Source organism: Lynx rufus, unplaced genomic scaffold (assembly GCF_022079265.1).
Source record: "Lynx rufus isolate CCGP_SWC_20201006 ecotype Redwood Valley unplaced genomic scaffold, mLynRuf1.p SCAF_9, whole genome shotgun sequence".
In the NCBI taxonomy this organism is placed as follows: domain Eukaryota; kingdom Metazoa; phylum Chordata; class Mammalia; order Carnivora; family Felidae; genus Lynx; species Lynx rufus.
In genome coordinates, this window is record NW_025814897.1 from 44,345,764 (window position 1) to 44,373,010 (window position 27,247).

The 27,247-nt window shown below is 35.7% G+C and overlaps 1 protein-coding gene across 3 annotated transcripts in view; it reads left to right on the forward strand.

The window, feature by feature from the left end:
- Nucleotides 1-27,247, forward strand: part of GRM5 (glutamate metabotropic receptor 5) — a 507,510-nt gene that overhangs the window by 159,164 nt on the left and 321,099 nt on the right. For all 3 annotated transcript variants that reach the window (XM_047072296.1, XM_047072297.1, XM_047072298.1), the window contains exon 2: nucleotides 22,945-23,194. In XM_047072296.1, the coding sequence (XP_046928252.1) occupies nucleotides 22,945-23,194 (250 nt within the window). The remainder of the gene's footprint in view (nucleotides 1-22,944; nucleotides 23,195-27,247) is intronic.

Sequence of the window (27,247 nt, forward strand, 5' to 3'; positions counted from 1 at the left end):
ACTTCAGTTTCTTTATCTGTATATTGGGTGTAATAATGTCTAACTCATTCTCCAGTGGTTATTATGGAATTATAATATATCTAGCTGCCAGTAAAATGCAGTTGAGGTTACCTAGTTTAAAATTATAGCCATTGGTTAATACTTGTAAATTATTTTTCATTAATTAGCATTTTATATTACTCCAAAGAGTGAAAATGTCATGTGAATGAAAACTTCCCTATTATGCTAGCATCTTCTTGCTAATGTTGATTTACCTGAGTTAGATTGGTTACATCCTTCCTTTTATTTCCATGAACTTTAATTTGCAGACTATAAACATTATCTAAACCTCCTAATTTCATTTTACCTTTGCACTCTGAGGTCTGATCTATGTTCTAGTGTTCCATGTAACCAACACTGTTTTCTTCTTAGAGGTGCCTTTACAATTAACTCTTTCTTCTCCATTCCTGCTGTCCATGTCCAATCTCAGGCTCTTGTTATCTCATAATTGGTTTCCTTCAGCAGGTTCTCAGGAGATCTCTCACTGTGTTCTTGCCGCTAGTCACTGCTAAAATCACTTCCAGGAAAATATTTTTAAAATGCTATTTTCATTCTGTAACGTTCCTGCTTGGAACATAAAAATGGTTTCATTGTCTGCTGTATTAGGTTGAAACTCTTTACCTGGATTTAAAACAGTCCTGTATTTTAGTGCTTTCTCCAATTGCTAACACACATGGACCCTGTAATTTAGAAAAATCAGATAACAACCAGTAATATAGTTCATATCCGCTATCCTTTCTCAACTCCAAATGAAGTTCTTTCCCATACCTGGAATCCCGTCTCATCTACTAAAGTATTTCATTTTTTTTATTTATTTATTTATTTATTTTTATTATTTTTTTTTTTAAATTCAAAGTAGTTAACATACAGTGTAGTATTGGTTTTAGGAGTAGAAATCAGTGATGATCACTTGCATGTCACCCAATGCTTATCCCAACGAGTGCTTTCCTTAATGCCAGTCACCCATTTAACCCACCCCCCCTACTTCCCTCCCCTCCAGCAACACTCAGTTTGTTCTATTTAAGAGTCTCTTATGATTTGCCTCCCTCTCTCATTTTATCTTATTTTTCCTTCCCTTCATCTATGTTCATCTGTTTTTTCTCTTAAATACCACAATGAGTGAAATAATAATGATATTTGTCTTTCTCTGAGTGACTTATTTTGCTTGGCATAATACACTATAGTTGTATCCACATTGTTGAAAATGGCAAGATTTCACTCTTTTTGATCACTGAGTAATATTCCATTTTATATATTTATACCACATCTTCCTCATCCATTCATCAATTAATGGACATTTGGGCTCTTTCCACAATTTGGCTATTGTTGATAGTGCTGTGATAAACATTGGGATACATGTCCCCCTTCAAATCAGTATTTTTGTATCCTTTGGATAAATACCTCCTAGTGAGGTTGCTGGACTGTAGGGTAGTTCTATTTTTAATTTTTTGAGGAACCTCCATGCTGTTTCCAGAGTAGCTGCACCAGTTTACATCACCAACAGTGCAAAAGGGTTCTTCTTTCTCCACATCCTCGCCAACATTTGTTGTTGCCTGAGTTGTTAATTTTAGCCATTCTGACGGGTGTGAGGTGGTATCTCATTGTGGTTTTGATTTGTATTTCCCTGATGATGAGTGATGTTGAGCATCTTTTCATGTGTCTGTTAGCCATCTGGATGTCTTCTTTGGAGAAGTGTCTATTCATGTCTTTTGCCCATTTCTTCACTGGATTCTTTGTTTTTTGGGTGTTGAGTTTGATAAGTTCTTTATAGATTTTGGATACTAACTCTTTATATAATATGTCATTTGCAAATATCACCTCCCATTCATTCCATAGGTTGCATTTTAGTTTTGCTGATTGTTTCCTTTGCTGTGCAGAAGTTTTTATCTTGATGGTGCCCCTATAGTTGATGTTTGCTTTGTTTCCTTTGCCTCTGGAGACATGTCAAATAAGAAGTTTCTGTGGCCTAGGTCAAAGAGGTTGTTGCCTGTTTTCTCTTCTAGGATTTTATGGCTTCCTATCTTACATTTACATCTTTCATCTGTTTTGATTTTATTTTTGTGTATCATGTAAGAAAGTGGTCCAGGTTTCTTCTGCATGTTGCTGTCCAGTTTTCCCAAGACCATTTGCTGAAGAGACTGTCATTTTTTCCATTGGATATTCTTTCCTGCGTTGTCAAAGATTACTTGGCTATACATTTGTGGGTCCATTTCTGGGTTCTCTATTCTGTTCCATTGTCCTGAGTGTCTGTTTTTATGCCAATACATTACTGTCTTCATGATTACAGCTTTGTAATACACAGTTGAAGTCCAGGATTGTGATGCCTCCAGCTTTGGTTTTCTTTTTCAGGATTGCTTTGGCATTCAGGATCTTTTCTGGTTCCATACAAATTTTAGAATTACTTTTTCTAGCTCTGTGAAGAATGCTGGTGTTATTTTGATAGGTATTGCATTGAATATGTAGATTGCTTTGGGTAGTATTGAAATTTTAACAATATTTGTTCTTCCAATACATAAGCATGGAATTTTTTTTCCATTTTTTGTGTCTACTTCTGTTTCCTTAATAAGCTTTCTATAGTTATCAGTGTATATACATATTTTTTTTACCTCTTTGGTTAGGTTTTTCCTAGGCGTTTTATGGCTTTTGGTGCAGTTGAAAATGGGATAGATTCCTTGATTTCTCTTTCTGCTGCTTCATTATTGGTGTATAGAAATGCAACGATTTCTGTACCTTGGTTTTATATCCTGTGACTTTTCTGAATTCATGTATCAGTTGCAGCTTTTTGGTGTAGTCTTTTAGGTTTTCCACATAGAGTATCATGTCATCTGTGAAGAGTGAAAGTTTGATATCCTCCTGCTGATTTGGATGCCTTTTATTTCTTTGTGTTGCATGATTGTTGAGGCTAGGACTTCCGATACTATGTTGGATAACAGTGGTGAGAGTGGACATACTTGTGTTCTGGGCCTTAGGGGGAAAACTCTCAGTTTTTCCCCATTGAGGATGATATTAGCTGTGGGTTTTTTGTATATGGCCTTTATGAACTTGAGGTCTGGTCCTTCTATCCCTACTTCTTAAGGGTTTTTATTCAGAAAAGATGTTGTATTTTGTCAAATACTTTTTTGCATCTATTGAGAGGATCACATGGTTCTTATCCTTTCCTTTATTAATGTGATGTATCACATTGATTGATTTGTGTATACTGAACGAGCCTTGCATCCCAAGAATAAATCCCCCTTGATCGTGGTGAGTAATTCTTTTAATGTTGTTGGATGTGATTCGCTAGTACCTTGCTGAGAATTTTTGCTTCCATTTTCATCAGGGAAATTGGTCTATAGTTCTCGTTTTTGGTGGGCCCTTTGTCTGGTTTTGGAATCAGGGTAATGCTGGCCTCATAGAATGAGTTTGAAAGTTTTTCTTCCATTTCTATTTTTTGGAACAGCTTTGAAAGAATAGGTATTTTCTCCTCTTTAGATGTTTGGTAGAATTCCCCTGGAAAGCCATCTGGCCCTGAACTCTTATTTGTTGGGAGATGTTTGATTACTGATTCAATTTCCTTACTGGTTATGGATCTGTTCAATTTTTCTATTTTTTCCTGTTTCAGTTTTGGTAGTTTATATGTTTCTACGAATTTTTCCATTTCTTCTGGATTGCCCAATTTGTTGGCATATAATTGCTCATAATATTCTCTTTATTGTTCGTGTTTTCCTGTGGTGTTGGTTGTGATCTCTCCTCTTTAATTTGTGACTTTATTTATTCGGGTCCTTTCCTTTTTGTTTTTGATCGACCTGGCTAGAGGTTTAGCAATTTTGTTAATTCTTTCAAAGAACCAGCTCCTGTTTTCATTGATCTTTTCTGTGGGTTATATATATATATATATATACCATTGGTTTCTGCTTTAATCTTTAGTATTTCCCTTCTTCTGCTGGTTTTGAGCTTTATTTGCTATCCTTTTTCCAGCTCTTCTAAGTGTAAAGGTTAGGTTGTATGTTTGAGACCTTCCTTCCTTCTTTAGGAAGGCCTGGATGGCTGTATGCTTCCCTCTTATGACCCTGTTTGTTGCATCCCAGAGGTTTTGGGCTATCGTGTTTTCGTTTTCTTTTTCATTGGCTTCCATGTACTTTTTAATTTCTTCTTTAATTTCTTGGTTAACCCGTTAATTCTTTAGTAGGATGTTTTTTTTTAATCCCCAAGTATTCATGGTCTTTCCAAAATTTTTCTCTTTGTACTTGTTGAGGGCTGATTTGTGACCCAGTATGTGATCTATTCTGGAGAATGTTCCATGTGCACTCGAGAAGAATGTGTATTCTGCTGCTTTAGGATGAAATCTTCTGAATATATCTGTTAACTCCATCTGGTCAAGTGTATCTTTTACATCACCTATTCTCTCCTCTGCTTCTCCAGTCCTCATTGTGACTATTCCCAGTTGGTACTGCATCTCAGCGTTTTTTTATTTCAGCCTGATTAGTTTTTAGGTCCTGCAGCAGGGGTTTCTCTGGTGCCCTCTTTACTTTTTTCAAGCACAGCTATTAGTTTTATGATTGTTGTTCTAAATTCTTGTTCAGGTATATCGCTTATGTCTGTTTTGTGCAAGTCCCTGGCTATGATTTCTTCTTGATCTTTCTTTTGGGGAGAATTCTTCCATCTTGTCATTTCGGGTAAATTTCTTTCTTAAAAAATGGGCCATACACTGTCCAGGGCCTGGCGCTTCAGGAAGTATTTCTGGTGTATGCCGTGTACACTCTGCTGTTGCGTTTTGGCTGCTCTTCCCCACTGGTCAGTCCTCTGCAGAGCTCCTCCTTGCTCTTAGTGGGGACTGTTTGGACCTTTACGAGGTGTGCTTTGATTTGTTTGCTAAAGTAAGCCTGCCAAGCTGACTGCCTCCAACTGTGGAGATCCTTCTGCCATTCCACAAATCGATTTCCTGGGTGTTCAAGTGATTTGACCTCAAAATAGGTGCGTTTGAAGGTTTTGGGTCCCCCTACTTCTCTGCCATCTTAACTCCTCCTCTCTGCCTTATTTCTTTTTTTAACCTTCCTTTATGGCCTAACTAAGGTTCTAATACCTCTGTGCAATCTATCACCATGCTGACTACTCTTGGCTCACATTTTTGCAGAGAATCAAGACATTTTGCAGACAAGAAAGATATCCCCTAGATTAACTTTGAAATTGAGTTTGAAAATCCAAGCAAAAGACCTGGTGACCAGTTTAGGTAACATCTCACCCCTTTAGGCCAATCACTGAGGCCAAGGGGCTAAGGAATTGCAAATATCAGCAGATTAAATGCTCATCTCGAGTAAACAGGCAGAGGAATCTGTTGCCAGGTAAGGGTTTCCAAGATACCATGTTGGTATCAATAATAATGGGTTCTTATTAAAGCAGGACCATCATCATTTACTTTTTTCATAGCTGGCCCATAGTTCTATGAGTTCATGACCCAGCATCGTCTTGAATCCTAAAATCGTTTCTAAATCTAACTTGCTTTTTAAATGAAAAGCTGAAAATAGACAAGAATTCCATCTCAAGGATTTCTCTTAGCCAGGAGTGCCCCATGGAGCCTTGGGAGGAATCAAAGATACCTTGAGGGACAGGGAGGAAATAAGCCACATTGGCAGCCTTCATGTGCTTCAGAGAATAACTTGCTATTCCTATGTGTTAGATCATCCCAAATGGTTTTCTACACTCTAGTATCCCAAAGGTATGATTAAAGGATTAGAGTATGGGGAAAAGAGCAGACATTAGTGCAACAGAGTGAAAAAAGCCAACACTTTGGTACTATCCTGGGATTTCATCAGCAACAAAATGAGGACAAGAGAATTGGACCGTGAGTGATTTTATTAAAACACTGGGTGAATCCAATCAAGATGCTTTAGCTATTAAGTTCCCTGATGACAGAGGTTATTTCTGTTCTAATTTGCTATGTGAGGTGCTTACATAGGCAATAGGGATAGAGATCATGTTTTTAAGAAACACTAAAATGTTGTTACTTTGTAGCAACACTACTGAACATTCAGTGCATCACCATATCTAATGAACAGCTTTAGTCTTAAATTTCACAGAAGAATTCTTGGCAATAGTTGAATTAACATTTGCCAGGTATCTAACTGGAGATATACATTAGGAGCCATTGGTGTTAGCTGAAGCCTTGAGAATAGAGGTAAACCATGTAGGAAGAATTTCTCTTTTTTAAAATTTTTTTTAATGTTTATTAATTTTTGAGAAAGAGAGAGACAGCATGAACGGGGGAGGGTCAGAGAGAGGGAGACACAGAATCTGAAGCAGGCTCCAGGCTCTGAGCTGTCAGCACAGAGTCCGACGCAGGGCTCGAACCCACGGACTGTGAGATCATGACCTGAGCCGATGTCAGATGCTTAACCGACTGAGCCACCGAGGCACCCCCCCGCCCCATGAAGGAAGAATTTCTATTGAGAAGAGTTGGTCATAGACAGTCATGGCAAATACCAGTGTCTAGGAAAAAGAACTTATAAAAATTGTATGTGATTAGTAATATTAATACTTGCTGGCTCATTTTTATGTATTCAGCACTATTTATGTTCTAAGCATTTCACATACAAAATCACATTTAATCCTAATAATCACTTTGTGAGAATTTTATCAATGAGGAAACAAAGGTTTAGAGAGATTAAGTAACTTGCCCAAATGCCGATAAGTGATAGAGCCAGAATATGAACCCAGGTTTGATTAATTCAAGTGAGATTTAAACTTAGTCTAACTTTAGAGCTGTTCTCTGTAATGTGACTGTAATGTGACTACCTGTTACGAAGAAAAAACTAGGAGAGAACTAACAACTAACTTTTGTTGTATCTGTTTTGTGCCAGACATTGGGCTGGTGGCTGTTGTATTATATGTGATGTGATTTAAAAAAACTAAAGCTCAGAGACATTGAAATAATTTGTCTAGACTCATGCATTTTGGAAATTGCTGATGAAAGAATCAAACTCTATATATTACTGACACCAGCGTCTTTTCCAAAAATGATTCCTCTCATCACAAAATTATATTACTTTTTATCCTGCCTAAGGATGGCTGCAGAGGGTTGCATTCGTTTGCTTGGGAAGCCTAACAAAGAACCATAAAATAGGTGGCTTAAACAACAGAAACTTGTTTCCTCACACTTCTGGAGGCTGGAAGCCTGTGTCAAGTGGGCTGTCCTCCTTAGGGCCTGGAGTTGTGGATGGCTGTCTCCTCCCTGTGTCCTCACATCATCTTCTCTTTGTGCGTGCTTGTGTCCTAATCACTTCTTTTTATAAGGAAATAAATCATATCAGATTTGGGACCACCCATATGACCTCATTTTACCTTCATTATTGAAAGTTTTTGTCTCCAGATACAGTAGTATTCTGAGATACTGGAGGGTTAATATTTCAACATATAAATTTTGGGGACACATAATTCAGCCCATGGATATAATGTCCACTGACACTACTTTTAAGTTACCCCCATTTCTCACCCCATTAACCTCCTAAGTAGGCTTCCTGCTTTCTCTCTAGTCTCACATGAAGTAATCATTTGTCAGTTGTTTTTTTTTTTAATTTTTTTTTTCAACGTTTATTTATTTTTGGGACAGAGAGAGGCAGAGCATGAACAGGAGAGGGGCAGAGAGAGAGGGAGACACAGAATTGGAAACAGGCTCCAGGCTCTGAGCCATCAGCCCCGACGCGGGGCTCGAACTCACGAACCGCGAGATCGTGACCTGGCTGAAGTCGGACGCTTAACCGACTGCGCCACCCAGGCGCCCCTCATTTGTCAGTTTTTTAAAGAGCACATAGCATAATCCCAAAGACAATCATTCGCTTTATATTCCACATGAACTCCCTCTGAGTTATATTACAAAGTAGGCCCTGCACACCATTGTGTTTTTGTTTCCATTATCACCATCCTAATTCATTCCCTTTTTACTTCTAAATTTTGTAATTACATTACTCTATCATTTCTCTTTAGACCACCACTCCACTGTATTGTGTCATTACTACAGTATTCTTTCTTTCTTTTTTTTTTTTTAAGAAAAAAGTTAGTTTATGGGGTGCGTGGGTGGCTCAGTTGGTTAAGCATCTGACTTCAGGTCAGGTCATGATCTCGCAGTCCATGGGTTCGAGCCCTGCATTGGGCTCTGTGGTGACAGCTCAGAACCTGGAGCTTCCTTTGGATTCTGTGTCTCCCTCTCTCTATGTCCCTCCCCCTCTCATGCTCTGTCACTGTCTGTCTCTCAAAAATGAATAAATGTTAAAAAAAAAAACGTTTTTTTTTAGTTATCTATTTTGAGAGAGACTGAGACACCACTAGTGGGGGAGGGAAAGAGAGAGGGAGACAGAGAAACCCAAGCAGGCTCTGCACTGTCAGAACAGAGCCCAGTGCAAAACTTAAAACCATGAGATCATGACCTGGGCTGAAACCAAGAGTCAAACACTTAATTGACTGCACCATCTAGGCACCCCATTAAGGTATTCTTTGTTAAGTGCAATGCAGATGTCATTTGCTCTCTCAAGCCCTTTTCATTGTGCCTCTTCATCTGTCGAGTTAGGACCTCCCCACTGTGATCCTGGCCTGGATCTGGTCCTTTTTGTCACCTCTGAGGTGGGAAGATTGGGTCTTTATCACATGCTTATCCATCTCAACCTGTGCTTGTTCTTTTAACTCCATCTGGAATGCTATCTCCCAATTGACCAAATCCATTCCTTCTGTAAGACCCAGCTTAATTCTACTTCATGTGCAGGCCTTTTACTGAACCCAGTCAGAAGTGATATAATATTCCTTTTTCCACCATTAAACTTTCACCTTTACAGTATTGAATCTTTACAAAGGAGTCTGAATTAAAGGCACTGTAACCTCAATGGCCTCTTCAAAGTCCTAGAATAACCAAAAATAACAGAGATCATTGGCTAGCAGAATCTTAAAGATTTTATTGGCATATCCATTGTGTGCTGGCAACAGTTCATAGAGGTATGCGTAAGAGAATTTTTATATTTTCAGTAGCCTATTGTTAAGCTTAGCCATTATTAAAAATTGAATTATTTAATTTATGATTAAATAAATTTTTAAAAATTAAATTATCAATAAATTCTAATGAAAACAGATTATTACTAATTATTTGACCACATTTTAGTTTTCTGTACACTTTAGGCTATTTACAGTGACAGTAGTTATATGGTCAATATACTATATTGGTATGCTACTGTGCATTCCCTTCCAACTCCATTTTTACTGACCTCATATCAGTAGCTTGAAATTGGTCATAGTGGGAATATTTACACTGTAGAGATTGACAAACTAAAAACCAGGGCTTGTTTTTTATTGTCTGGACTTAAAATGATGGAGAAAATCTTAACCATTCATTGTGTAACCATAACAATTCATTGTGTAACCATTCAAATCTGTAACCATAACATTGTGATTGCACAATATATAAAAAATATTCTTCTAGCATTTGAAACCATTTTGTGATTCAGCAAATAAGTTATTTGTATCATTGATCAGTAAGCAGAGTTCTAAGTACAATTATTTGGCTTCACTTTTATCAAACACATTAACATATATAAAAATTTCAGTTAATATTCATATAAAAATGCACTGGTCAATTGTAAACATACATTGCCTGTGGATATAAGATTTTGGCAAAATTCAGTGAAAGCCTTTTGTGAAAGTTAATTGGCTATATGGAATTTATAATAAAGAACTTGTGCATTTTATTATTTTTTAAATTGTGTGCTACATGAATTTTATAATCAGTAATATTTGTAACACATACACACAGAAAACATTTCCCTTCAGAGAGGTAGTTGTTAAACATTTACCACCAAGCATCCCTCATATCATGGGAGATAAGCAAACACCTCGTTGAAAGCTAAAAAAAAAAAAAAAAAAAAAAAAAAAAAAAAAAAAAAAAAAAACCAAAACAAAAACCAGAAGCACTTGCAAATAATTTAAATAACCCCAATGTTTGGGGTGCCTGGGTGCCTCAGTTGGTTGATTGTCCAATTCTTGGTTTCAGTTCAGGTCATGATCTCATGAGTTGTGAGATTGAGCCCCATAGCACAGAGCCTGTTTGGGATTCTCTCTCTTCCTCTCTCTCTCTGCCCCTTTACTGCTCATGTTCTGTCTTTCCCAAAATAAATAAATAAACATTAAAAAATTAACCCCAGTGTTTTACCTCCCCAATATCAGATATCACTTAAGATACCATTTCAAATCTTCTTGGTTTCCTCTGTTTCCAGGCCTTTGTTCTTAGTTTCATTCCCCGGCCAACAATACAATAACCAACTTTTCATGGACTTGTAATAATTTCACATGGGTACAGATCAGTAGTGTATCACCTTGTGTTTTCTCCACATCCCTCTTATATTCTACTTAGGAGCTCCCTTGCTGTGCTAAGGCAGACTGCTTGGAACCAGCTTATGATAAGGGAGAAGATCAGAAAAAATAATGCCCTGAGGAAGTAATCTCTAACTGTTGGCAAATGAAAGACTGTGAACATATTCTTCTGCCTTCCTCCTCAACATGGCCTTGAGAAGCATTCTTTATATGGCTTCCTGAAAGATGGCCCAACAAAATGAGCAATCTAGTAGCCTCAGTAATCCACTTTTGTATTGGTTTCCTTTCCTTCCCTGTCTCACTCTTGGTTTCCCTCAGCCCTACATTATTATTTTCCCATAATCATGTGGGGCAGATGGAGAAAAGTTTGATAATGTATACTTCATGTGACTAAACTAGTCATTTGAAATGAGGTGTAACTAAGCTATTTACCATGTCAAATGTGGTGACCATAGCATAACGTATGGAGAAGCTGAATCTCTCTGTTGTATACCTGAAACTAATGTAGCATTGTTTGTGAACTCCACTCAAAAAATAATTAAAATTAAAATAATAAATTAATTACCTGGACATAATGGAAGGAGAAAACAGAACAAAAGGATGTCATTTATAAGTCACCTGATGTGTCCAATTAGAAGCAATCTCTTCTTTCTTTAAACTCTTCTGCCTACATCTTATGTATGCATATGAACATATATATATATGTGTGTGTGTGTGTGTGTGTTTGTGTGTGTATCATATAGCTATATAAATATATACACACATATGCACATACATATATATTGACATTCTTATATCAGTCCTCTATATGTTAATTGATATTATATTAACAGACAACACTTCACACCTGTCAGACCTATATAGTTATTTATTATTTATTTATTTCAACAAATGCTTGGATATTGAGTGAAATGGAACCTATTGCTCTTAAAAGTATTGAATCTGGGATCCATGGAAACTACCCAAGATTAAGAAGCTAGTAAGCTGAGTTAATCTTCCTCCACCTACCCCTCCCTTTCCCCCATATCAAGCAAGATTTTTAGTGGCATTTATAAGTATATAAAACCTAGAGTCAACTTACTAATGCTTGAAACTGGGCTTTTGTTTAAATGAGATCTAAAATTACAGCTTTCATGGTCCTAGACCAGGAGCTTTTTCCCTTGCCTTAAAACAGACACTTAGACACTCCTAGGGAATTTTTGGTACACACACACACACACACACACACACACACACACACACCTCATTTACAAGGAAATGTACATTTCCCCCTGTAGGTTTCCAGTAATGATCAACAGACAATTTTATTTTTATTTTTTTTTATCAGCAGTTTTAATTCTTTTAGAAATATATTTAGGGAGTTTAGTTCTCCCTTGGTTTGACACATATAAAAACGAATGTATTTTGTCTGGTGGAGAGTTTATTGAATTGTTGGAATCTTTTAACAAATTGACATAAGAACATTAAGGAGACAAAAAGAAAAAAGCCTTATCAGACTAAGCAGATCTTATGAAGAATGAGATATCTAAAAAAGACCAACTAATACTTGATATGATGTCCAGAAAGTATAGGTAGAACAGATGATTGAATTCAGTATAGTTAAATAAATTGCAAAATTTCCCACTTTGATGAAGACTATTTTTCATATATTACCAGAGACATTTTATCTGATACCTTTCCATTAACTCTGCATCAAGTAGAAGTTCTGATACTTGGAACATCTAAATTTACAAAGAAAACTTAACTTAGGAATTATCCTTAAGGCTCAGAATACATATTGCGAGACATTGAAAATGGAATTTGGAGCAACCATATGTAAAAGGAATGGAAAAAATGGTTACAATTCTCTTCATAATTATTACAATATAACAAAACCACGTAAGATGCAGGTCTAAAGCTTAAAGGATCCTTAGAGTGCATATCATTTTATAGATACAGAGAAAAAATCAGAAAAAAAGTTTGTGGTTTCTCCAAGACCATGCAGGTGGTAAGGTGAATAACAAGTTTCAAAAACTGTCCCCTTATGCTACCCAAGGTGCAGGTTCCTGAGCTGTGCAGCCCTTCACCATAGACTTTATCTTAGTCCAGCTCAGCCCCTTTGGACGACAGCGAGTGCAGAGCAACTTCAATAGCAGAGCTGCTTTGCACAGCTGTTTATAATAGATGCTCCACAATAATTTTTAAATGAGAAATCAATGACCCTGGAGGGCATTATGCTAAGGAAAATAAGCAGAGAAACACAAATACTGTATGATCTGACTTACACGTGAAATCTAAAGGAGCTGAACTCAGAAAAAGAAAGGGTAAATTGGTGGTTGCTGGGGCAGAGGGGTGGGAGAAATGGGGAGATGTTTGTCAAAGGGTACAAACTTGCTGGTATAAGATGAATAAATTCTGAGGATCTAATATACAACATAGCGACTGTAGTTAACAATACTACATCGTATACTTCAAAGTTGCTAAGAGAGTAGATCTTAAATATTCTCATCAAAAATAAAGAAACTATGTGAAGTGATGAATATGTTAACTAACTTTATTATAGTAATCATTTTCATATATATATATATATATATATATATATATATAAACTCATCACATTTGCACCTTAAACTTATACAATGTTATATCTCAATTGCGTGTCAGTAAACCTGGGGGAAAAGTTTATACTCATTTTCTAGACTACATTTATTGAACAAATACTTAGGCTGCCTAAACTCTAGAGAAAAAGGGTAATTAAGATGTAATCCCTTTTGCTGATTAGTTCATAGTCTTTTAGAGAGTCAAACAAATAAATAATTACAATAAAACATGAAAAATCTTCTGATATTGGAGGTGGTCAGTGAGAGCACAGTAGAGGGTGTATATTTAGATCTGGAGGGTTAGGGAGTTCTGTCATTTTCCTCTGAGTCTTGAGTATGAGCCAGAATTAGCTACACAGAAGAATATCTCAGGAAAAAGGAGTGTGTGAAATCTAGAGATGTGAAAAAACATGGTGTATTTGGCGATCGGTATATTCTTTGGTGTGGCTGAAGCATGTGCTATATGCATAAAGAAAATGCAGGCAGTGAGTCTAGAGAAAAAGATTAGACACTAGATGATAAAAAATCCTGGGTATCATAAAGTGTTCTAAGAGGTTTAGATTCTAGCTGAAATATACAGGATGTCAATATTCTCTAAATGTATAATTCAGTACTCTCGAATAAAGATATGAGTATATAATTGTGTGTATGTAATTTTAAGAAAGGGTAAAAAGAAACAAGTGATATTAATTTTAAAAACACACTTTAACCCAAGACATCAAAAATTTTATCATTTCAACATGTCATATCATAAAAGTATTAATGGGGATTTTTACATTATTTTATCATATAGTCCTTGAAATCTATTTTGTTTTATCATGGCAGAATATCTTAATTTGAATTAGCCATATGCCAAATGCTCTATAGCCACATGTGGCCAATGACTACCATAATGGACAGCATAGGTCTGAACTACAGAAAACTGTCACCAAGACCATAATCCTAGAATACATATTGCATGGTTGGCCAACTCCTGAAAGAAGCTTAATTTGGCAATGACACCACAGCCATTGCACTACATTCCAATTCTTTCTGCTCATTTCTCAGTCCTGCAGTAAATGATGGTCCAGACAGATATTTCTAAACTGAGTCCCTGCTGTCTGTATTGTGGGAGTTATAGTCCTTCCAGACAGAATCTAACAACCGCAGAAGCCAGATAGGACAGATATAAACTGGAGAAGGCAGTGGCAGGCCAGGGAGCTGCTGTCGGAGAAGTTACTTCTTTTCAGCAAAGTCTGTCAAGCTTGAACAGCTTTGGCTGTGCTGCAGAGATTTTCTGCCTTCAGCTGAGATGGGGGAATTTCCGGGTTGCCATTAGATCCAGTTATAATCCAGGATCATAGGTGACTTGTGAGCTAAAACAGGCAAAATGAATAACTCACCAACCCACCCGACCCATTGACACACAGTTCTATATAGAGGTTTGTCCTTTCTGTGGAAATGGAATCACTCTTAATGAGACATGCACCGCAGGCTTTAGCTGTGAAGTTGACAGCTTACAAAAAAGAAGGAAGTTGAATTCTGGAGGGTTAGAGCAGGAATCTGGGTCATAATTTCTGTCTCGGCTTTTTTTTATTTTCCTCTAGAAAGAATAGTCAGAAAACGAAATAAGTCGACAACTCCACTATTTTTAATATTATTAATAAAGTGATATTTTTCATTTTGCAAATCTCAATTTCAGCTACAATAACAAGGTAATAATTACAACACTGCGGAATTTTTGATAGAAAAACAAGTTTTTTTTTTTTTATCTTCCTTCTGTCCCTCTGCAGTCATTCTTCCCTTACCAGCAAAGATTTAGTTAAGTAACAAATAACAGATGATATGGCAAGTCTATTTCCAAAACCCCCCTCTTATTTTACAGGCCTTTGTCTATAGAAAAGCTGTAATTAAGCATGTATGTTTCGTAGGAAGGCTTTGATATTTAAACACCAATTCTCAGCAGTGATGTGGATTAGATCATTTAGTGCTAAACCATATATGTCTATCATATATTTAGTCATTAGGCAAAACACTTGTTAAACAATGTATGTTTGCTGAGATTAATTCTGTTCAATAGTATCAAGCATAGGTTTCAAATGAAACATTTAGTGGTGAGTAAATCCTTTTGGAAGAACCACAGAACTAAATCAGCAATTCTCACTCAATGCTTTAAGGATATAATATGCTGTAGGAAGAGAGCCTAGGCTTTTAAGTTTGACAGATGAAGCTATCAGTTATTTCACAAATTCCTTAGCATAAATACTTTAAAAATGTGAGAAATAATAGCCACCTCAAGAATTGGTTGGTTTAAATAATTATTAATAAATTATTAGTAGTAGTAATATTGGAAGTGACCAATAATATTATTATTAACCTTTTACCAGTTAATGCCAAATGGTCTAGATTGATGATGATGATCGTGGTGGTAAAAATGATCATATATTGAGTACTTACTCTGTCTTGGGCTAAGCCTTTCACCTGAGGTACCCCTATCTAAAAATAAACAAAATTTTTCCTTTGATTGCCACATTCTCTGCCAATCACCACCATTCCTCTTTGCTTCTCTTCACTGCCAAGTGTTTCATAATGTTGTCAATATATTATCTTCATTCTTTTACTCCCATTCACATACAACCTTCTCCCATCTTACTTTACTATTCACATAATTAATGTACAAAATAAATGCAAAGCATTTTATTATGATGGTTTCCATGACAATACATTGTCTTGGTTTCTTCTTCTTCTTTGTCTCTGTAACCTTTTCCTTCTCAATTAATGCATAAATATTTGAATTCCTTTGGATATAATCAGAGCCCTCTTCCCTTCACATCCTACAATTTCATCTCTTACTGTTGCTGTCCATATTCTAATGGTCTCAATAGTTCCAATTTAGATTTCTATTCTCTGAGCCAGAATGTCCTTATTCATTTTTCTGTTTGGCATTCCTACTTAGCTATTTCAAAGATATTTAAAAATAAATTCTAAAACTTGATCTTTCTTTTTTTCTAAATTTGGTTCCCTTTCAGTTTGGTATATCTCAATTATTTCAGCACAGTTATATGGATTAGAGTTATAGGAGCGTGTACATCTCACAACTTTTGATTCTAGGGCTCAGCAACTTATAGTACAGAACCAAAGATGGGATTCAGAGTTGTTGTATTTAACATATGTGACAGTTACAACTCTCATGTATTCTTTCATTATTTATTTTCCTGTCCTCTGCCATGCATTGATTTGTATAGTCAAATTGTATCTTTGCTTTTTTTTTTTTACATTTTTTTTAACGTTTATTTATTTTTGAGACAGAGAGAGACAGAGCATGAATGGGGGAGGGTCAGAGAGAGGGAGACACAGAATCCAAAACAGGTTCCAGGCTCTGAGCTGTCAGCACGGAGCCCGACACGGGGCTCAAACCCACGGACCGCGAGATCGTGACCTGAGCCGAAGTCGGCCGCTCAACCGACTGAGCCACCCAGGCGCCCCTTGTATCTTTGCTTTTAAGATCAAATTCCTTTTTGTAGCCTTTTTTCCTGGTAGCCAGTAGAAAATTCACCAATGTAGTACACTGTTCTGCTACTGCTCGGTACATATTTTTCTGACCATATTCAGTAGCCCTGGTTAATATTCCCATAAATAATATTTTATATATATAGTTCAAATTCTAAGGTTTTTTTTCTGCTGAATTCACTATTGGAATATTGCTCAAATGTTGCTTAAGTAATCCATGCCTTGAGTAATGCCTAAAGTGATTTTGCTAAATGATATCTTTCTAGTACTTTCAATAATAAAACACTTTGAATAAGATATCATCATGTCCTATATCACACTGAATGCTGTGCTAGCTGGGTCATGTCATAGAAAGACTCCAAGGTAGGGTTTAAAATAATTGGTGCAAACTTGTAAATCTGTTTGTTAGCAAAAGTTTTCATAGCAGAGGCATTTATAATAATTCATGGAGTCATGATAAGGGTACATGATAGATGATAATGTTTTATGTACTCTAATCCTTTAGCTTTAAAATCTTCCCATTAATTATATCTCTAGGATCCCAAACATCTAAATCTCAGTTCTGTGGGCCTATTTAGGAATATTCCTTGGGCCACTTAACTTCCTTCTTTCTTTTCATTGAACAAAAATATGTACTACATATACATTGTTTTTGTTGTAAGGATATAAATGCCTATACTTTGAAGAACTTTATTGTCTAGTAGCAGGAGACAAACATAAATGAGTGCAATATAGAATTTGGAATTGCTATACTTACTGCACAGATGTTTATAATGAGGGAGAAGACATTTTTTTAAAAAGTAGAACATCTTTATAAAAGAGATAGTAATACAGTGAAAAGAGATGTTTGTCTCTCTGGCTTTTCTCCCTTCTAGTTGTTTTAGTTAACCATTAGTTGAACTAAGACATAGCCCACTCAACAAGGACAGTTTTGGCTAAGATCCCATGATGAACATTTATGGCCCCATGAAAGAGCAGGAAGTGGTGATGGGATACTGATTTATTGATCCTATTCACACATATTCTGGGGGATGGTATCATGCCAGGCAGTAACTCCCATGAGAAATCGCAGTGTTTTCCTTCACTGGTAGTTGTCAATAAAAACAAACAAAGAAACATTGTTTGTAATAGCAACTAGATATTAGTAGTAAAGGCCAATTGGAATACATTTTTAAATCACAGTTTATATTGAGAATCTTCATTTCTTTTTTGACAAATGATAATTTGAGCCAACTGAAAGGAAAAAAAATGTTTTAATATGCAACATCAAGCTCAATATTTTTTTAAAGTGAATTATAATTTCCTAAGGTGAATACGTTTTAAAAAGTAGTTATAAGGTAAATGAACCACAATTATGAACTTCTCTAACAATTATAAGTAACAAAAATTATTCCCTTCAGTATTATAAAATAGATAAATAGGCTAAATGTTTAAATATCTAGAGTCTACCATGTGCTTAGTGTTGTATCTGTACTTAATTAATTCATTAATATTTATTAAATGAATAACTAGGCTACACTATTCCCTGTAGGAAGATCCTTGAAAAGGATAATCGAGTAGGTCAGCTTAGTCCCACGAGTATATGCTGGGCAGTGTTATGGAGATATGGTCTATATCCTAAATAAGTATACAGTCTGGGCAGTTGAGGTGAACCAGAAGGAATGGGTAAGATTTCAACATTGAGACATGAGAAAAGGGTATTCCAGGTGGAAAGAGCATCATGAATAAAAGTGATTAAGTAGGAATGTGTTGGCCATCCAAGGGACATAGAGAAGAGCATAGTAAGAAATAAAGAAATAAGACCCGTAAACATAATATTTGGTAAGGTTTTGAATAAATGGAAGACAGAAGATGGTGAAAGGTTATGTTACCATGTAAACTTCTATGGAAGGAATAGTGATGGTCTGATTATGGTGGGAGAGGTAGGAGTACAATGGAAAAAAAAATAAACAAATGTCAAAGAAAAGTATTTGAGTCTTTTTAGTATAATTCTATTAATTTAATTTTTATTCTTATGATAATTTCCCCCAACACACACACAATTTATAAACGTGAACCATATCTCAAATGTATATTGTGCCAGGAAAATCTCTTCATTTCTAGATATATCCTGTTTATATTGCCATACTTTATTACCTTAATATGAAAGTATGTTTAAGCCTCAGTAACAGCAGTGGTTACTGATACTGATTGGTACCATCTGAAAGAGCCGTTATCTTTGATTATACATTATATACTAAAGGATTGTTTAGTGCCTTTAAACATAAAGTTCAAATAAATAATCTTAGGTTAGAAGAAAGATTTAAACTTATTCTTTAGCCAGTTTTGTTTTCAATGTGCACTTTGGAGGCCCAAATGGATGCAGGTACTTCCAGCCGACATGACATAGGTCAAATAGTACCAGTGAAAGCAACTATTTACAATTGTCCATATCTTCTTTTCGATTTCAATAACTTTAAATTATGTTATTAAATTTTCTTCACTCAAATTGTACTTTATATTTTTCAAAATCTAATAGTACAGAAGGGTAAAAAGTGCATTTTAAGGTTCTTTTTCTTTTTTTTAACCTTCATATTTCTGAGTAGGAACATATGCTTTTTTAGTGCCTACTTTTTAATTTATGGACAACAGACATCTCTTAATTCACGTATCTTCCCTTAATATAATTACATTAATAGATCAGTCTCTTATTTTTGAGATTCCAACAATTCTCTTAACCATTTCTCTTTCATTCTCTAAATCATGACTTCCAGATTGTGCGTGAAGGATTTCAACACCCAAGTTCACCCTACTTCCACTTCTCAACCTATCATCTTTTTCTTTAATTTTTTTGTAAAGGTTCATCAGATTTATTTCTGTTGCATAATGAGTTTTTTACTTTGTCTATATGTAGATTCATAAAGTTGAAAATCAGTAATAGGCATTTGCATCATTGCAACTATAAGTAGTGCAAGCTAAGAGTCCAGTAAAGCTATGATTATATTTTCTTCAGATAATTCCAAATCACCAGCCCTTTGCTGTTTAAAAGACTGTCCGATGGATTCCTTCCTGCTTTTACCAGTTACTTAAAATGAAGCCACAAACCACTTTCATATTCTACACCATATCTTCCTTTGTCACTTTTATTTCCCTGTTAGAAAAATAAGCTTTGTTTCCTTAGTTCTTTCTCATTCTGTGCATTGCTTGGAATCTATTTCATTTCCTGTAATAAATTTATGAACTTTTTAATAGTTTCCCCTTTATTTTTATTTTTATTTATTTATTTATTTTAAATATGTCTTTATTTTGAGAGAGAGGGAGAGTGTGTGCCCAGATGAGCTGGGGAGGGGCAGAGAGAGAGAGAGGGAAAGAGAGAATCCCATGCAGGCTCGACACTGTCAACGCAGAGCCCAACACAGGGCTTGATTCCATGAACTGAGATCATGACCAGAGCCAAGATTAAGAGTTGGATGATTAACTAACTGAGCCACCCAGGTGCTCCTCTCCTTTATCTTTAAATGTGTAATTCCAGAATACAGTCTTTATATCAGTTACAGAAAATCTCAACATTTCAGGCCTCCAAATTTTATTGGAATGAATGGAATACATATTCCCATTTTTAATATCCAAATTACCATGGCTTGCTTTTATTAAATCAAAATTATTCTGCAGAATTTTCATGTCACACATATAATGAAACTATTTCCTATTTTAGTTTTAAAGAGTACTGCTTGGGTTTTGTTCTCAGAAAATCATATTTCCGCAACTAATTTAAGTTCATTCTTTAATCCAATGTTGAGTGCTAATGCTGTTTGCTCCATTATTTGTTTTAGATGCTCCAGGAGAGAGCAGTTTAACTGTACCTAGAACATTCTATAGTCCCAATAGGTGCAATTAATTGGGTTCAGGCTACCTATTAGATATGTTGTATATTTAACATATATTGTTTTATAATATATATTATAATTATGTATAATGTTTATTGTTATATATAATATTGTATAACAATTATATATAATTATAAAATAATAATTATAAGCATTTCTTATCATGTTTAAACTAGATATAATGTTTAACGTATATAATATACAAAATATCCATATATTAAGCATTGTTACCTCTGATTTTCAGGTGAAAAAGCAAGATTTAGAGAGACTGTCCAAGCTAAATTAGAACTCAGATCTCTCTAATAACAAGATTCTCTCCCTATTACAAGCTGCTTCCATATAATTTACTGTATAAACAAAAACAATGTTAAAATGTTGTTGGGAGAAGTGCTAAAGATTATGGGTTTGTCAGATATTTTTTCTTGTTTAACTGTGAATATATTGAGAACTTTTATTATTGTCATCACGATCACTGTGTACCTAATTTCACATTATGTATGCAAATACCCCAGGATTAATGATAGTATTAAGTGCAAGATAGTCAGTTGAAAAATAGAGGTCGCTAAAAATAAACCAGAGAATAATAGATTACTCAGATTAGTGTAAAGCTAGTAATTAAGGCCCTTGGGCACATTTTTCAGAGGGGGTCCTTTAAACTTTGTTAATTGCAAAATAGCTATATTGCCCACTTGCCATCATCATCAAGGTTCCTTGTTATTTTATTTCTGGAGAAAAAGGAAAGATGCAGCTGTCCCATCAGTATTTGTGGTGGGGACTTAAACTGTCCTGCCCTGCCCTTTACAGTTTATTCATGAAGATAAAACTACACAAAAACCACCCTCAGTGTCTGAAGATCTCATTTGCAGCAAAATACCTGTGCTGTAGGAAAACATACACAGGGTCAGGAGTGAGAAGATCTATGTTTAAACCAAGACTCTGCCACCTATTTGCTAAGTGTGAACTTCAATTTTATCAGTTGTGAGTGGAATTGGAAGATAATATTACCTCTATCACAGAGTTGGTACAAGGAGCAGTGAGCTATAATCTGTATGAACAGACTTCAAAAATCAAAATGTTATATAGATATATGTATTTATAAGTTATCTCTACTATACTCATATAGTGAAGCCAATGCAATTGAATGCATTGTACTTCTTTATTCATTTGAGATCCCCTCATGGTGAAATTCCAATCCTCGGTCTAGTTGATTGTTAAGCTAGTTACATCCTTATGTGCCCCATAGCTTGATTGTCTTGTAATAGGCTCCTATATTCTTAAAATCTTTCCCCCTTATCCACCTAATCTTTTGGAAACTCAGAAAACGAGCCAGTTATGATTTATAAAGCCTTAAAATGCTCTAAAAATATCGAAAATTGAAGTATCATGACCTTTATATCAGAAAAAGAAATGTAGATATAATTGGGCTTCTGAGTCTTCCAAAAGTCAGCCATGGATGAGTGGAGGGAGCAGAATCTGCACTCTTAGAGTTGAGAATTCGGTGCAGCCTTCCACCTTCTGGGTATGTAACTTTGAGTAAGTGTAAACCTAACCATCTCATCTGTTTTCTTATCTGCAGAATGGAGGTCATAATGCATACCTCAGTATATTTTTTTTTCAACGTTTATTTATTTTTGAGACAGAGAGAGACAGAGCATGAACGGGGGAGGGGCAGAGAGAGAGGGAGACACAGAATCGGAAACAGGCTCCAGGCTCTGAGCCATCAGCCCAGAGCCCGACGCGGGGCTCGAACTCACGGACCGCGAGATCGTGACCTGGCTGAAGTCAGACGCTTAACCGACTGCGCCACCCAGGCGCCCCTGCGTACCTCAGTATATTATCATGAGAGTTAAGTGAGACCACATATATAAAGGTCTTGGTACACTTCCTGGCATACAGTTGATTGTCAGTATTGATCACCACTTTCCATTAATTTAAAGGACCACCATCGGTCCTTGGCTCCCCAAATTTGCAGAGGACATTGGAATTATTCCCCCAAATCACTAACTTCCCTGTGGTTGTGTAGAATGAAAATTTAAATATTTTTCATAAGCTTATACATTTATCTGTAACAAGACTGAAATCTCAATGATCTGGAATTTTTTGGTTGGGATAAAGCCACTAATACTTATGATTGCTAATAGAATATAATATGCATAATATTCTATAAAAATATAATACCACACAACATATAATATTCTACAACAACATCTATACTATATTTAGTATATGTATTATATCTTTAAATACAAGAATCTGATCTGGTGGGATGAGACGGTCATGCAGTGAGAAGCAAAGGGAAGTGAGATAGAATAAAAATACAGCAGATGAAAGTCTTCTATCATCTCACACTAGAATATGAACTTTTTAAGTAAAGGGGGAACTGAATTGCTTTTGCTTGTGCTTTTTATACTATTTTCTCTCTCATTGGAAAAAAATGTTTAAAGTTCAATGCATATAATGTAATTTCATTGTAAATTGCCTAAAGTGAACAAGTTAGTGAAAGAGCAAAAACTTATTCAGGTCTTCAGGCTCCAAGTTCAACACTACCAAATGACCATCATGCTCCCAGCCCTTCGCACTCTAATTGGACTCAGTGCATCCGGCACTCTCATTCACTACTCCTCTACTTATCTCTTTTCACACAGGCAACTATGGAGAAAGTGGGATGGAGGCTTTCAAAGATATGTCAGCCAAGGAAGGAATTTGCATCGCTCATTCTTACAAAATCTACAGCAACGCAGGGGAACAGAGTTTCGATAAGCTGCTGAAGAAGCTCAGGAGTCACTTGCCCAAAGCCCGGGTGGTGGCCTGCTTCTGTGAGGGCATGACTGTGAGAGGTCTCCTGATGGCCATGAGGCGCCTGGGTCTAGCAGGAGAATTTTTGCTTCTGGGCAGGTGAGTGGCAATGAGAAAATTCACATGAAGGTAATAATTTGGCAACATAAAATGGTGTATTTTGGTGCATAAGGACAGATGCTTTGGAAATTTAATCTGTGTAGTAGAAGTAGAACTTAAATATCATAAAACAGCAAAGCCTGGAAATAATCATGGAAAATAAGTAGATTTGTCATGTGCTGATTAATGATGATAACAGGAATCAACACATGAGATAATGATTACTTAAGTCTTAAAAAAATGGCTGTAAGGAAATGAGATGGGTTCTTAGAGAATTGGATAATTTCATCATTCCCTCAGGAAATAAACACTTTGAGACTTTTTGCTGTTGCTTTTGAAATTGATTTTAAAAATAGTTATATAAACTTGTTTCTATAATATAGAATCCTAGAATTTTAAGTTTGAAAGTGAGGAATTCCTTCAGGACTAATTTTTAAAAGCATTGGAAATGGATTCATTATTTTACATTACAAAAGTGTTATTACATTGCCTGATCATCTACACTGTTACCAGACAAGTTTCTAAAACATTAACTTCTACAGGGATTGACTTTAATTATCTGGATAATTCATTTGATTGGCACAACTTGGCTTATTCCCTGCTGATGCTCTTGAATCAGAATATTAGAGTTCTCTTAGAAAAACAGAAATAGTAGTGTGTGTGTGTGTGTGTGTGTGTGTGTGTGTGTGTGTGTGTGTAAAGAGAAAGAGATACTCAGAACCAATGGTACAGTTCTGGTCTGAAAGCTGGCAGACTTGGGACCCAAGAAGAGCAGATGTTTGGGTTCAGTTCTGAAGGCCAGAAAAGACCAATGTCCCAACTCAAGCATTCATGAAGGAAGAGTTCCCTCTTATTCATTCTTTTTTATTCTACTCAGGTCTTCAATAGGTTGGATGAGGGCCACCCACATTACGGAATCAAGCTTCACCACTTAGTCTATTGATATATATGTTAATCTCACCTGGAAACACCCTCATAGACACACCCAGAATAATGTTTAGCCAAATATCTGGGCATCCCCTGACCCAGTAAATTGTCATGTGAGATTAGCCATCACAGTTAGTAAAATGACCCCATAGTTTGACTTTATGGATGCAGTTCACTCTTCTATAACTTTAAAAAGTTTTGTTATTGCATATCTTGTTTTAGTAGGCAGCCAATTAAAAAAATAGAGAAAACCTTCAGAACCACTGCATCTTTCTCAGTATTTCTGTCCACAATAGAACGCTAACTCACTTGTTAGTAATTTTTAATGGCTCGTTAAAGAAAACATGCTTCCTTTATTTTCTAAATGCTTAACTGACCTTCTGTGATCAGACTTGGCTCCTGCTTGGCTACATTTTATGACAGCCACTTTATGTACCTAATGCTTTTCTGTCTGACCTGATGGCAATAGATTGATGGGACTATTTTAGTATGAGGCCAACTATCCTTCATAAAAATGATATTGAGTGAGATTCCTTTTTCACTGATGTCATACATTTCATCTAAAATCATCCCTAGTTGGCAAGAGTGATGCACCAGTTAGTTTCATACAACCCAGGAACATTCTCACTGCCAATATTAAATTCTAAAGTGCAGTGTTACCACTGGGGTAAAAAGAAAAGGAAATAAAGAAGCTAGCTTTAAACCATCCTGTTTTCCTTCTAGGGTGTAAGAGATTCTGTAGCTCCTATCTGCTACTTTGCCAACATTAATGAGACAAATCGGCAGTATTTTTTTTTTTTAGCTATATGATTTGTCAACATGTAAATAGTTTTTGATCACATGTACACAAGGAAAATAGGTAGGTATTCACTGTATTTGCCATATTCCATCTGTATTTTTTATTACCAACAGTACCACAAGGCCAAAATTCTATATTTTATATATACAGATATATGTTATATATCTATATATATGTTATTTTTAAGTAATCTCTACACCCAATGTAGAGCTCAAACTTACAACCCCAAGATCAACAGCTGCACACTCTACTGACTGAGACATCCAGGTGTCCCTATTTTATATTTTTAAAATTTATTTTGTATATGTCATTTATTGGAAGTTCTCTCCATATCATTTAATTCATGGAATAAGAGATGCATAACTTTTACTTAGGTTTCTTAATCACTTCATTAATTGGCTAATAATAATTCAACATTTACTTGAGCACCAGTTCATTTCACCTTAGAGGAGTTTTGTTAGAAAAGCCATTCTTACTTATGACTTAAAAAAATAGGTTCCTATAGTTTCCACCTCTTGGCTCATATTCTTTTCTTTGAAAGTAACGTGATAGTCTTTCAGATATTTGGTAACAGTATGATGGTTGGTCCCTTTCATCTTCCCTTTGGGATGTTCCTACTTCTTCCTTTTCTACTTCTTCATGGTGAAATGGCACTCTAGGTATTAATAAAACCATTTATCAAGACCATTTGTAGAATAATTTATGAACTGTTTTGTGCCAATTACTACTCTAAGCTCTGTACATGTGTTGCTTCATTTATTTATTTGATAGATACTGACTGGCTGTTATATGTTAAGATGGTTGGGATATGTCAGTGAATGAAACAGATAATACTCACTACCTTTATGGACCTTGCAGGTGGTAAATTAGGTAGAAGGTGGCGAGTGCTATGAAAGAAAAAATAAATGAATCTAAGAACAACTTCATGTTGAATTCTATTATCATCTCCATTTTATAGACAAGGATTCTAAGACTCAATTTATATTGAGTAATAGTGATGTGGAGAAGGCCATATAGATCTATGCATTGAAAACAAAATTAAATATAAGTCTGTGTAATTGTAGAGACTGAGCATTTAGCACTGTGTTCTATTACTTTTCAGTAAATTTAAAATATTCCTATTCATAGGAGTGGAGGTCAAGGGTAGTGAGCAGAAAGACAAAATTTAATAATTATGAGAATATTTAGTTCATTTACTCACTCTCATTTTCCAAGTGAGGAAACTGATACCCCCAAAGTTTGGATAACATGGTCAAGGTCACACAAAAGCCCAATTGCTGTGGCCCATAATCCAGTGCTTTTCTCTACCAGACTGTCTCCTGTAAAAGAGAAACAGTGGAGAAGTTGTCTGATAACAAACTCCAAGTTCTTCATAGATTCTGGGTATGTAAAGAAACTATCTTAGATAATTCAAATTTAAGTTAGCATTTTTAACACTCACCCCTAAAAATTCAGTTCATCCTATAACTCCTATAGTTGACACACAATGTTACATTAGTTTCAGGCATACAATTTAGTAATTCAACATCTCTGTATGTTACGCTATGCTCACCACAAATGTATGTACCATCTGTCACCATACAATGCTATTACAGTATCATTGACTATATTCTCTATGATGTACTCTTAGTAATTTGAGCTTATTTTGTTTGCATATATTCTCCCAATCTCCCTGCATGCTCTTTCCTTCCCCTACCCAACTCAGACCTGGTTGGATGGTTCTTAGAAATTAGAAGTCAAGGCTATGAGAAAGGAATCTATATTCAAGCTTTCTAGAGGGTCCCGTTTTGTTATAAATCTGTCCAGTTGTCATGGGACAGCCATGTTTAATAGGTCATTCAACTAAAATGCATGGTGGGACTAATAAGATAACACTGCTGCTGAGACAACTTCATCGTCAACATATCTCGCCATCTGTACTGCACATCAGAAGGGTGTTAGAGTGATATAGACCTGGCTACTGTGTCTTCTCGCTTGAACTCAGGGTAATCCATTGTCTCATTGCCAATGACAATGTCCTGTCCAGATCCCTGAAATAGTCTTGCTAAACATTTTGGCCCTGAAAGCAGAATGGGATCAATAATATGAACAGTAATGAAATTTCTAAAGGTGCTTTTCTAGAATGGATACAGTGTTTTAGTTTTTTACTTGGGAAAATATCATTTGAGGTATATTATTTACAAGTTATAAACTTAAATCTGAACTTGGAAACAAGGACCAACTTTTAGCAAATTAACTACTTCAAGATTGGTTTTTATCTTGTCTATAATTAACTAACACTATCTATTTGAATTAAGAATCTCTGTCCTTCAATATGATGATTGTTA